The sequence below is a fragment of the Oncorhynchus nerka genome, linkage group LG12 (assembly GCF_034236695.1).
Source record: "Oncorhynchus nerka isolate Pitt River linkage group LG12, Oner_Uvic_2.0, whole genome shotgun sequence".
Taxonomy (NCBI): Eukaryota; Metazoa; Chordata; class Actinopteri; order Salmoniformes; family Salmonidae; genus Oncorhynchus; species Oncorhynchus nerka.
The window spans coordinates 66065365-66079088 of NC_088407.1; the positions used below are offsets into that span (position 1 = coordinate 66065365).

Consider the following 13724-nt stretch of genomic DNA (forward strand, 5'->3'; position numbering starts at 1 on the left):
GGGTGACTTTCACTTGAGTCATTTTCTATAAAAAAAAAGGTATCTTTATTTTTACTCAAGTATGACAATTGGGTACTTTTTCCACCACTGCTGTTTTGTCAACGAACTCAATGTATTCGAACACTGGTGGTAACCATATGATCCCAATGTAGCCTAGTAGGCAGCCTAGTAAAACGATGCCCCCCTCTGGTATATTCTTTTGCGAACTACCTGGATCCTAGGGGGTTAAGGTTAAATGAGGCAAACACATTTTGGTTGAAAGCATTCAGCTGTGAAACTGACTTGGTATCTCATTTCACTTCGTTGTTGTTTCCCTGTTTACTACTCAAATATATTGAACTTATTCAAAGACGAAATTAACTACAATACACTGGTCTGAAATATATTAGCATTACTAGGCTACACAGAACCACAGCGGACACATTGTAAATGTGTTTTCTTCTAGACAACATGCCTAGATCTTCCCACTGGGCGTAGTTCATGGAGAGTTCTATGAAATGAGAGCTGGTATGGCCGTATTCTAGCCCAAAGAGTTCTCACACGGGTGCCCGATTGCTATTAGTGTAGCAGGGCTGCACGCAAAAGCCATAAAGGCAAAGACGGATGGGCTATCAGCTGATCATAGCCAATGTAGATGATGACCTAGTTACCTAGCTTTGCTGTCGAAAGAAGCTAGTTTTTACTTGATTTGAGCTTGTTCTGCTACTGACATATGCCTCGACTTACTATCACGGAGTCGATGTGCCTCCTTCCCAGACCACAGGCAACTGTAAAATATTCACAACTCACGGTTCGTGCTGTGCAGAACGAGTGCAGCAGCGCGCTTTTATTTTGAAGGCTAAAACCGGAAGTTCCTGCTTTGTGTGCCTGCAGCCGAAACAGTATCTAGTTCCCATCCCATGACTTGTATCATAACAGTAGGGAATGGGGGTGGTCAGCTTGATTACAGCTAAACAAAGACAGGACAGAAATCTTACAAACAATGCCAGACGGACTTATTACAAGCAGGTAAAATAAATAACATTTCGTAGCTATCTTTCTTTGACGTTTCGAGGTTGCCTGATAACATTAACACGTGTGAAACACATCCCCATCGTTGTTTACTTGTTGAAGCCAGTCCTTGTTTTTCCCTGTACCAACTCAGGGGTCCCTTTGACTTAGTTGCAACTATTCACCAAACTATTGTGCGCATATGAATTAATACCAGCATGTAGTGAAATAAAAGGTGCCATTGACATGTTTGCTGGATTCCTTTCTTGCTGTTTACCGTTGGGACAGTGTGGAATGATGTTTATTCACGATGTCACTCCACAGTTCTGTTCTTGTATGAATCTTGCACTTTGTGCAATTACTTTTGGTCAATGTCACAATGTTTTCCATCCCAGGCTGTTGCAGAATGAGGTGACAGGCATAGATCTGCAGGTGCCTCTTTACCAGGAGATCCGTGGTACCATGATGACAGGTCATGTGGAGTACCAGATAATTGTGGTGACTCGGCTGGCTGCCTTCAAATCCGCCAAGCACAAACCTGAAGACATTGTACAGCTGGTGGTAGGTAGTCACAGGTAGTCGTAGTCCCATGTAAGTTAGGTGGAAACATAAGTATTAGCATCCTGCCCCTGTGCCCCTAATCACCTCAAATTGAAAGTGATGGTGTTGCAGCTACTGCTTGGTCTGAAATTGTGGTAACACTTCACTGTAGCATTCAGTATGTACAGTATGCATTCCTAAACCCTTTATAACAGCTGCATAATGACATTAAGATTTTGAACAACAACCAAATATACAATTCTAAAGGTTAGATTTGAACCCCAAAACATTGCTATAAAAGCTACAGGCATACCTAGACCCTGCATGTTTTACATGTGTTTTGCAGGTTTCAAAGAAATACAGTGAAATTGATGAGTTTTACTACAGACTCATGGGTCAATATCCGAAGATCACCTTACCAGCCATGCCTCGCAAGGCCCTGTTTGTAGGCGAGGCAGACATCCGGGAGCGTAGGGTGGCCTTTGACGAACTGGTCAAGTTCATCTCCAAGAATTCTACACTTGCTACTTGCCCAGAGGTGTTGGAGCTCTTAGGTAATGTACCACAAAGCACTACAGTAAATAGTATTTTTTTCTATAGAGTTTTGGTAAATAACTTGTTTGATTTGCTTGTCTCTGACTGAAACTTGCACTTTCTAACTCATTCACCTACATTAATGCCGCCCCTCTATCTTAATGCAAACTACATAGGTCAGAAAATGTTCAACCTTGGGGATTAGTACTAATACTACTGCACCAAACTGTGATATTATTATTTGAACAATGAGGTTACTGTATATCAAGGCAGTCAGGGGTTCAAATTAACATGTATCTGCCTGGCTAGTTATTTAAGAAAAGTATGAATTATTAACCAAACAGAATAAATAAACAGTACTTCCCTGTAGTGTAGAAGTTGCCTTATTTAATCAAGAATATAATGTCAAAAAGAATATTTGGCTCACAGTTCATATTTCTGTAGGGGCGAAGTCCACAATGGCAGATTCGAAAACCAGGAACGTTGCAGATTGGCAGGACCAGGATAAAGAAGAAGGCTACAATTTCTTTGAAAGTGAGGAGACCCCTGCTGCTGCTTCAAAAGTAACCAAACATGTTCCACCAGTGAAACCTAGGGAAGAGGAGCAGGAACATGACGATGATGATCAGTACCTTGGACCTCTAGGCAATTTAAAGTAAGAGCCTTGCTGAGGTTGTGTTCATTTTAGATGTTTTTCTCAATGGTTTTGGCATCTTCTCAAATATCTGTATTCTGGATCAAATGGTTGAAGGGAAAATATAATTTCAGGCTGTAAATCAACAACATTTGAAAATTGGTATACTTTCTACAGGCACTGTATGGTATTTAATGCCTTCTGTCACCCTTTCCCCCAGGTGCACGAGGCAGAAGAAGAAAAAGCCTCCACAGGCTAAAGTGGCTACCCAACCTAAGTTATCTCTGTTTGATGAGGCTGAGGATATAGATGACGACTTGTTTCAACCTGCAGCCAAAGACAGTTAGTATAAATATTTAAATACAGATTCTGTGTTCCATTTATTGCTTCCATAGGAACTGCAATAACAATGTCATTAGCTTTCTACAAACAGTGTCAGTGTCAGAGATTCCAGACTGACATCCCGTAAATGAAGATATCAGATCTGTTCCCAAGGAAGCTTGCCTCTTGTCCAATTTAAGTTCAACTCATATCTTCATTGTGCTAACAGGCAACGTTAAGCTGTTTAAGGAGCCAGACTTGATGTGGAAAGTGAAGTTGGGTGACCCTTTACTACTTCCAACAGCATACAAGGATGTGGCATCTGCAGATTTAGGACTGGATGAGGATACAGATGAACTTTTCAGGTATACAGTCACAGTTATTTGCGAGACAAAGGGGTTATTACAACATTGTATTAGCCATTCAACATTGTCCTTGTTTCCCTTTTCAGGATAGAAGACAACTTTGACAAGCTCCTCCAGGTGAAGAAAAGTATCAAGGCAAGGCCAGTTCCTGCCCCCAAACCCAAACTGGCCCCAAAGCCAAAACTGCCTGTGAAGCCCTCCTCTCTAGTCTCAGGTGGTAGGGGCCCAGTTGTGGGTGTTCTTCCAGTTGCAAATGAGGTGAAGGATCAAATCGACATTCTCAAGTATATCCAACAAAATGAGTCTACATCTATTGATGATCTGGATCTGTTTTAATTGCCAACTAAATGATAGTAACTGATTAAGGACTCATGAAGTTGTTAGTAGGCTACACAGGAAAATAACAGCCTAAAATTATGCCTATGATTATATTTTGACATTACCCAGGATTATTCCATCAAGGATGACTTTTGGAAGTCTGATTCTAATAAAAAGTCTACTGAACATGTATAGTTACAATCAGTGCTGGAAATGGGCCTGTGTGGTGTTATTTATTTTTACCAATATTGCTTTCCTACTTTTTATACTGAAAATACTGTATACATTACCATGATTGAGTGGCTCCAAATGCAATGACTTCACAAAGAAATCTAACTCATTTTTGTAATACCTGCACAGTAATTTTGGATTTATCATATTAAATGTCTTGTCGGAACATATTAATGTAAAAAAAACAATTAAACAACAAATTCTCTTTTCTTTTTTTTCACCAAATAAAGTCTACAATTTTACAAAATGGTATGTTTACTTGCATTATTTATTGAAAGCATCCTATATTGCAGTACAATCAGTACAAATTAAGTCTGATATTTACCGAATTTGATAACAATTTCAATTTTTTTTTAACGTTCCATCTTAAATACTATTGAAAATCAGGTTATGGTGGTGCCCATCCGAGATGTAAATTATTTTGGTCCAGGTATTACTCAGAAGAAAGCATTGTCATAGATTTTTGTCTGCTGGGGCCACCTCTAGGAAGAGCTGCAGGAACACTGTGACTTTCCCCAACAGTCCAGGCAGAGTTTGTAGTGAATGAATGGCACATAAACCAATACACCACTGAAGATGAATATGGTGACGTAGAGGTACTCTATTGCAGGGTTGTCAATGATAGGTGCCATCACAAGGAAAATCGCTGCCATGATGACCAAGATGGGGATTACAATGGGAACCTGGGTGAATAAACAAAAACAGTGGTACTGTCACAAGAGTTGAGAAAGCAGATGGGTCCATTTGACCAATTGAATTTTAATAAATCAATCTTGTGTTGTTCAAAAGGACTCAGACCTTTATAAATAAAATAAGAAATTAGATATCCTATGAGACTCACACTATATGTCCTGGGAAGTTCAGGTTTCTTGATCTTGAGGTAGAGAAGCCCAGACAGAGTGATTGTATAGAAGAACCAGGCTGTAAAACTGGTAATATCAATGCAGAGGGATGGAAGATAAATAAAGCAACAATTTGATAAATGTATTGAGACATTTTGAAGTCAAAGCATAAACTACCTGAAGAAGTTGACAATGCTCTGGAAGTCTCCAGGGATGAGAACCAGAAGTGAGATAGCCGTGGTGAAGATCAGGGCTGGAGAGGGGGTCAGTCGATTCACATGGGCCATGGCAAGAATATCAGGCTGGAGACAAAGACAACACAAATGTTGACATAAAAACTACAAAACTATCTAACTCAACACCTACATCAGACTATGCCAAAGTTTCCTTTTGAAAAATGTCAGTTAAAATTGCCTGTCTCTTGCATGTGTTTCTCACCATGTGTCCCTCTCTTGCAGCCACAAAGCACACCCGGCCACCACTAAAGAATGTTCCATTCAGGGAGCCAAAAGCAGACAAAGCAGCTGCAATGGACATCACCCATCCCCAGCTCCCGAGCACCTTATTCCTGTTAAAGACAACAATGTAATTTGTCATCTCATCACACATTGAATTTTTTTTTGAGAGAGGTGTGTGGATGGAGTTAAGCTCTCTCACCCCCAGGTGACAGCCACTGCACTCGACAACATCAGTTCTCTGGGCGTCATGGCAGCCAAGTAGCTCACATTGACCAGTAGATAGAGCATGGTTACCATGGGGATGGCAATCATAACTGCCCTGGGCAGATTTACCTGAGAGGGTGCAAGATGGATAAAAATATGTTAAGTCCTTAAGATCATGGAACAAAGGACATTACTTATACATTTACATTTACATTTAAGTCATTTAGCAGACGCTCTTATCCAGAGCGACTTACAAATTGGTGCGTTCACCTTATGACATCCAGTGGAACTGCCACTTTACAATAGTGCATCTAAATCTTTTAAGGGGGGTGAGAAGGATTACTTTATCCTATCCTAGGTATTCCTTAAAGAGGTGGGGTTTCAGGTGTCTCCGGAAGGTGGTGATTGACTCCGCTGTCCTGGCGTCGTGAGGGAGTTTGTTCCACCATTGGGGGGCCAGAGCAGCGAACAGTTTTGACTGGGCTGAGCGGGAACTGTACTTCCTCAGTGGTAGGGAGGCGAGCAGGCTAGAGGTGGATGAACGCAGTGCCCTTGTTTGGGTGTAGGGCCTGATCAGAGCCTGGAGGTACTGAGGTGCCGTTCCCCTCACAGCTCCGTAGGCAAGCACCATGGTCTTGTAGCGGATGCGAGCTTCAACTGGAAGCCAGTGGAGAGAGCGGAGGAGCGGGGTGACGTGAGAGAACTTGGGAAGGTTGAACACCAGACGGGCTGCGGCGTTCTGGATGAGCTGTAGGGGTTTAATGGCACAGGCAGGGAGCCCAGCCAACAGCGAGTTGCAGTAATCCAGACGGGAGATGACAAGTGCCTGGATTAGGACCTGCGCCGCTTCCTGTGTGAGGCAGGGTCGTACTCTGCGGATGTTGTAGAGCATGAACCTACAGGAACGGGCCACCGCCTTGATGTTATTTGAGAACGACAGGGTGTTGTCCAGGATCACGCCAAGGTTCTTAGCGCTCTGGGAGGAGGACACAATGGAGTTGTCAACCGTGATGGCGAGATCATGGAACGGGCAGTCCTTCCCCGGGAGGAAGAGCAGCTCCGTCTTGCCGAGGTTCAGCTTGAGGTGATGATCCGTCATCCACACTGATATGTCTGCCAGACATGCAGAGATGCGATTCGCCACCTGGTCGTCAGAAGGGGGAAAGGAGAAGATTAATTGTGTGTCGTCTGCATAGCAATGATAGGAGAGACCATGTGAGGTTATGACAGAGCCAAGTGACTTGGTGTATAGCGAGAATAGGAGAGGGCCTAGAACAGAGCCCTGGGGACACCAGTGGTGAGAGCGCGTGGTGAGGAGACAGATTCTCGCCACGCCACCTGGTAGGAGCGACCTGTCAGGTAGGACGCAATCCAAGCGTGGGCCGCGCCGGAGATGCCCAACTCGGAGAGGGTGGAGAGGAGGATCTGATGGTTCACAGTATCGAAGGCAGCCGATAGGTCTAGAAGGATGAGAGCAGAGGAGAGAGAGTTAGCTTTAGCAGTGCGGAGCGCCTCCGTGATACAGAGAAGAGCAGTCTCAGTTGAATGACTAGTCTTGAAACCTGACTGATTTGGATCAAGAAGGTAATTCTGAGAGAGATAGCGGGAGAGCTGGCCAAGGACGGCACGTTCAAGAGTTTTGGAGAGAAAAGAAAGAAGGGATACTGGTCTGTAGTTGTTGACATCGGAGGGATCGAGTGTAGGTTTTTTCAGAAGGGGTGCAACTCTCGCTCTCTTGAAGACGGAAGGGACGTAGCCAGCGGTCAGGGATGAGTTGATGAGCGAGGTGAGGTAAGGGAGAAGGTCTCCGGAAATGGTCTGGAGAAGAGAGGATGGGATAGGGTCAAGCGGGCAGGTTGTTGGGCAGCCGGCCGTCACAAGACGCGAGATTTCATCTGGAGAGAGAGGGGAGAAAGAGGTCAGAGCACAGGGTAGGGCAGTGTGAGCAGAACCAGCGGTGTCGTTTGACTTAGCAAACGAGGATCGGATGTCGTCGACCTTCTTTTCAAAATGGTTGATGAAGTCATCTGCAGAGAGGGAGGAGGGGGGGAGGGAGAGGAGGATTCAGGAGGGAGGAGAAGGTGGCAAAGAGCTTCCTAGGGTTAGAGGCAGATGCTTGGAATTTAGAGTGGTAGAAAGTGGCTTTAGCAGCAGAGACAGAAGAGGAAAATGTAGAGAGGAGGGAGTGAAAGGATGCCAGGTCCGCAGGGAGGCGAGTTTTCCTCCATTTCCGCTCGGCTGCCCGGAGCCCTGTTCTGTGAGCTCGCAATGAGTCGTCGAGCCACGGAGCGGGAGGGGAGGACCGAGCCGGCCTGGAGGATAGGGGACATAGAGAGTCAAAGGATGCAGAAAGGGAGGAGAGGAGGGTTGAGGAGGCAGAATCAGGAGATAGGTTGGAGAAGGTTTGAGCAGAGGGAAGAGATGATAGGATGGAAGAGGAGAGAGTAGCGGGGGAGAGAGAGCGGTGCAGCGGGGGAGAGAGAGCGGTGCATTCTTACCTCAGGTCTTTTCAATTCTTCTTTCACATAGTTTAAGTTGTACAAGCCAGTGACGGACCAGAGGCCTTAGTAAAAAGCCATCCCTATGGAGCTCACACCCAAGTTCATACTATCAAAAGCATTTTTTTGTACAGTAACATTCCCCTGTGCAATTTTCACTACTCCTCCAATTACTATAACCATCAGGGCAAATAAGTAGCTTAGCCACCAAGAAGACCACCTGAATTCTCATGGATAAATGTACATTCAAGATTCTGGCCATGGCTACAACCATGATGGCTGCAACAGCAGCACATTTCACTATTAGCTGAAAGGAGAACAGTCTTGATAGAAAGGTGCCACAGTGTATTCTGAAAAGCTGAGGGGTATTGGTGCGATGCTCGCTGGCTTCACCACTAGTAGGAAGTTAAAGGCCTCAAAGAAGGCAGGGAAAGGTCCATAGATTTGAAGGATGTAGATGAAGTCCCCACCTGATTCTTTAATAATGGATCCTAGCTCAGCTTACGAGATTCCTCCCAGCATTGCTACTAGGCCAAACAGGGCCCAAATGATCAGGCTTGCCTTTGGACTTCCAATGTAGGACAGCATAAACTGAGGGGACATGAATATACCCCATCCAATCATGATTCCTGCTACCAGTGAAACAGCACCAACTAAACCCAACTTGCACTTCAGTTGAAGCCCTTCTGTTTCTGTTTTTGCCATGGCCAGCTTACTGATTCAAACATGAGAAAATGTTGTCAATGGTCAATCCTTTCTTCTTAAGCAAGACAAATACATACAAAGACCTGGCAAATCTTTGATGCTGGGTGCAAAGTACTTAGTAGTTAATATTAACTTCTCAGGTTGCAAAATGTATATTGTTGTGTCTTTGTTTATAGTGCCCATACAGTATGGTGTATGGTGCCCATACAGATTACCCCCCCAAAGTGTTTGTTAAAGATTCACCAAATTATTACTGTAACAAAAAAAAGGAGGTCCGATTGACTAGAATAGTGAGAAAATGGATGCTACTGTATGTCATTGTACACTTGGATAATTCCTTCCCCTGAAGGTCGGAAAGGTTAAGGCCAAGGTTGACCTACAGTATCTCACCATTGTTATATGTGTTGGTCATAAAGCCACATGCAATTGCTGTCAAAAGCCACGTAAATGTAAAAATGACAGCCGAGGTCTTTTTAGTGTAGACTTGCCCTCTAGCTAATGACGTAGTTCTGCATACATTTTCAACCATATTACCATCCTGATTAGTGTATCAGATGCAATTAAAAAAATTGATAAGGGCACACTATATCTCTGTTGGTGGGGTGGTCCAAAGATCAAAACCATTTAGGAGGATGCGATAGAGTAGACTTGTCAGGTATTGTCTCAGGTGATTTGCCTGTATATCCTATACTCTGTATTTTTGGTTTATTTCCTGTGAGCTATAACCTCAGTAGTACAAAAAAGAAAACGGCTCACGCTGTTGACGTGAGCCATGACCAGCCTTTCAAAGCACTTCATGGCTACTGATGTGAGTGCTACGGGCCTGTAATCATTTAGGCAGGTTACCTTCACTTCCTTGGGCACAGGGACTATGGTGGTCTGCTTGAAACATGTAGGTATTACAGACTCAGTCAGGGAGATGTTGAAAATGTCAGTGAAGACACTTGCCAGTTGGTCCGTGCATGCTTTGCGTACACATCCTGGCAATCCATCTGGCCCCGTGGCTTTCTTAGGGATAGGGGGCAGTATTCGGACGTTCGAGTGACTGTGGTGCCCAAAGTAAACTGCCTGTTACTCAGGCCCAGAAGCTAGGATATGCATATACTTGGAAGTAATTGGAAGTATTGGAAACACTCTAAAGTTTTGAAAACTGTTAAAATAATGTCTGTGAGTATAACAGAACTGGTATGACATGCGAAAACCCGAGGAGAATCCATCCAAAGTAATTTTTTGGAGCTCACCACTCATTGTAATGGCTATCTATGGGAAAATGAATGGAATACCTCCCAGATTGCAGTTCCTATGGCTTCCAGGAGATGTCAACAGTCCTTGGACTGTATTGGCAGTATTGGATAGAAAACACTTTGAAGTTTCTAAGACTGTTAGAATAATGTCTGTGAATATAACAGAACTGATATGGCAGGAGAAAACCCGAGGAGAATCCATCCGGAATAAAACAAAATTGAGATCACTACCTATTGAAAACACTTTTTGCCAGGGTCAGTGACATTCAGAATGTGTAAACCAGTGTTAGTGTTCCTTTGTAATCAACCTGTATGAGATAAGAAATATAATGTATTATGTACTCAAAATCAGCACTAATATAAATTCAATGTACAGTTTCTACAATGGAAGTGAATGCATCTCTTTACCTCAGGACGTTTCAGCTCTTCTGTCACATAATTCAAGTTATTCCATCCATCGTAGGACCACAGTCCCTGGTAGAAAGCAATACCTATCGGATTGATGCCCAAGTTGGTCCCATTAAAAGAATCCTCAAAACTTTCTGTTTCCCCTCTGACGAGCAACACCACTCCTCCAATAATTATTACTGAAAGAGCCAGCACCTTGGCCACCATGAAGAACACTTGCATTGACATGGCAAATCGTACATTCAGACAGTTAACAATGGCTGTCACCACAATCCCTGCTGCAGCCACACACTTCACCAACAGCTGTGGGCATGGACAGTCCTGGTAGAAAGGTGCCAATGCATATTCAGCAAAGCTCAGTGAGATCCCAGCCACACTGGCAGGTCTCACAAATATGACTGAGCTGAAAATTAAAATGAAGGCCAATACTGGGCCTGACGTCCGTAGGATATAGATGTACTCTCCCCCCGACTCTCGGATGACTGTCCCCAGTTCAGCATAGCAGAGAGAGCCAAGCACAGCCAGCAGGCCACAAGCAGCCCAGACCACCAGGCTTCCTCCTGGGCTTCCTATGTTGACCAGAACGAATTGAGGGGACATAAAAATCCCAGATCCAATCATAGTGCCAGCCACGAGCGACACAGCGCCAACCAGTCCCACTTCCCGTTTCAGGCTGATTTTGTGTGATGTGCCATCCAGAACTTCAACTGCTGGACATTTGTCCTCACCAGTCATGTTTTACCATAGACCAACAAGATATTTTCTGAAGTAAGCTTTAAAGTCTGTGTCCAAGTCACTTGTACCACCATTGAGTGGGTTAATAATTACAGAAGGAAGAGTGAGTATGACTATTTTACAACCACATTTCAGTGCCAAGGGATTGTTACAGATTAGATAGAGATAGATTTTTGAAGGGGGGGTTGAGGTCACTGGGGGAGTAAATAAGTACACAAACGAAAATAAATAACTTTATTTTGCACCAATGTCTGACAGGTTTTTCCCCCTGGCATTTCTGTAAAATGAATGTGTGTACATTGCCTTCGGAAAGTATTCAAGACACCTTGACTTTTACACATTTGTTACGATATAGCTTTATTCCAAAATTGCTTAAATAAATACAAATCCTCTGCAATCTACACACAATACCCCATAATGACAATGTGAAAACAGGTTGTTAGAAATTTTTGCAAATGCATTATGGGGCGGCAGGGTAGCCTAGTGGTTAGAGTGTTGGACTAGTAACTGGAAGGTTGCAAGTTCAAACCCCTGAGCTAACAAGGTACAAATCTGTCGTTCTACCCCAGAACAGGCAGTTGACCCTCTGTTCCTAGGTTGTCATTGAAAATAAGAATTTGTTCTTAAACTGACTTGCCTAGTTAAATAAAGGTAAAATAAAAAAATATTAAAACAGAAATACCTGATTTAGACCCTTTTCTATGAGACTAGAAGTTGAACTCAGGTGCCTCCTGTTTCCATTGATCATGCTTGAAATGTTTCTACAACTTGATTGGAGTCCATCTGTGGTAAATTAAATTGATTGGACATGAAATGTCAGTTGGCTTTTCATAGACGATCATTAAGAGTATCTCTACCACTCCTGCTGTCTCTAGAGAGTTGAAAACAACAGGTCTGGGACAGGTAGCACGTCCGGTGAACAGGTCAGGATTCCATAGTCGCAGGCAGAACAGTTGAAACTGGAGCAGCAGCACGATCAGGTGGACTGGGGACAGCAAGGAGTCATCATGCCAGGTAGTCCTGAGGCATGGTCCTAGGGCTCAGGTCTTCCGAGAGAGAGAAAGAAAGAGAGAAAGAGAGAATTAGAGAGAGCATACTTAAATTCACACAGGACACCAGATAAGACAGGAGAAGTACTCCAGATAAAACAAACTGACCCTAGCCCCCCGACACATAAACTACTGCAGCATAATTACTGGAGGCTGAGACAGGAGGGATCAGGAGACACTGTGGCCCCATCCGATGATACCCCCAGACAGGGCCAAAGAGGAAGGATATAACCCCACCCACTTTGCCAAAGCACAGCCCCCACACCACTAGAGGGATATCTTCTACCACAAACTTACCATCCTGAGACAAGGCCGAGTATAGGCCACAAAGATCTCCGCCACGGCACAACCCAAGGTTGGGCGCCAACCCAGACAGGAAGATCACGTCAGTGACTCAACCCACTCAAGTGACGCACCGCTCCTAGGGACGGCATGAAAGAGCACCAGTAAGCCAGTGACTCAGCCCCCATAATAGAGTAGAATCCCAGTGGAGAGAGGGGAACCGGCCAGGCAGAGACAGCAAGGGGAAGAAATGGAAGAACCATCTCTGCAGCGCTCCATGAATCCATGAATCAATTATGATAGAGTGGCCCGACGAAAGCCACTGTTCAGTAAAAGGCACTTGACAGCCCGCTTGGAGTTTGCCAAAAGGCACCTAAAGACTCTCAGATGATGAGAAACAGTATTCTCTGGTCTGAGGTAACCAAGATTGAACTCTGGCCTGAATGCCAAGCGTCACGCCTGGCACCATCCCTACGTTGAAACATGGTGGTGGCAGCAGCAGTCCGGCAGGGACTGGGAGACTAGTCAGGATCAAAGGAAAGATGAACGGAGCAAAGTAAAGAGAGATCTTTGATGAAAACCTGCTCCAGAGCGCTCAGGGCCTCATCCTGGGGTGAAGGTTCACCTTCCACCAGGACAACGACCCTAAGCACACAGTCAAGAAAACCCTAGAGTGGCTTCGGGACAAATCTCTGAATGTCCTTGAGTGGCCCAGCCAGAGCCTGGAGTTGAACCCGATCGAACATCTCTGGAGAGACCTGAAAATAGCTGTGCAGTGACGCTCCACATTCAACCTGACAGAGCTTGAGAGGATCTGCAGAGAAGAATGGGAGACACTCCCCAAATACAGGTGTGCCAAGCTTATAGCATCATACCCAAGAATACTTGAGGCTGTAATCGCTGCCAAAGGTGCTTCAACAAAGTTCTGAGTAAAGGGTCTGAATACTTATGTAAATGTGATATTTCAGTTCAAAACAATTATATACAATTGCAATACATTTTAAAAACCTGTTTTTGCTTTGTCATTATGAGGTATTGTGTGCAGAATGATGAGAAAAAACGAATTATTTAATCAATTTTAGAATAAGGCTGTAACATAACAAAATGTGGAAAAAGTCTGCTCAACGGTCCCGCAGTGGACACCGATCCTGTAGAGGCCTAGCTCCCGCCTATCCTTTCTTTGGATTGGTGGATAGAGATCATTATTGTAATTTATTTTTGAATATTCTATGAGAGTTGTTGATGTCAACCACCTGTATTCAATGGAGATAGATGCTATGCTACTAGCCTCATGACATGAATATGCATATAGCCATCTCGAGACAACTCCGATATAGTGTTTTTTTTAATCAAAGCTGCTGGGATG

The 13724-nt window shown here is 44.1% G+C and overlaps 1 protein-coding gene and 1 pseudogene across 2 annotated transcripts; one reads left to right on the plus strand and one right to left on the minus strand.

The window, feature by feature from the left end:
- Positions 1-869: 869 nt before the first annotated feature.
- hs1bp3 (HCLS1 binding protein 3) lies at positions 870-4180 on the plus strand. 2 transcript variants are annotated; one of them, XM_029675685.2, is made up of 7 exons: positions 870-1008; positions 1386-1551; positions 1877-2084; positions 2509-2719; positions 2919-3040; positions 3324-3384; positions 3471-4180. In XM_029675685.2, the coding sequence occupies exons 1-7, from the start codon at positions 983-985 to the stop codon at positions 3718-3720; spliced, it is 1044 nt and encodes a 347-aa protein (XP_029531545.1). In that variant the 5' UTR covers positions 870-982; the 3' UTR covers positions 3721-4180. The 2 variants fall into 2 exon arrangements, with proteins under 2 accessions (XP_029531545.1, XP_029531544.1); XM_029675684.2 differs by having other exon boundaries at positions 872-1008; positions 3249-3384.
- Positions 4181-4183: 3 nt separating this feature from the next.
- Positions 4184-11093, minus strand: LOC115138627 (b(0,+)-type amino acid transporter 1-like; annotated as a pseudogene).
- Positions 11094-13724: the final 2631 nt, after the last annotated feature.

What these genes read in the sequence shown, in the direction of transcription:
- hs1bp3 (XM_029675684.2), top strand. Translation starts at nt 983, where the DNA reads ATGCCAGACGGACTTATTACAAGCAG. An exon ending in AAGACATTGTACAGCTGGTG is followed by an intron (nt 1,552 to 1,876) that starts GTAGGTAGTCAC and finishes TGTGTTTTGCAG; the next exon opens with GTTTCAAAGAAATACAGTGA. An exon ending in TCAACCTGCAGCCAAAGACA is followed by an intron (nt 3,041 to 3,248) that starts GTTAGTATAAAT and finishes TTGTGCTAACAG; the next exon opens with GCAACGTTAAGCTGTTTAAG.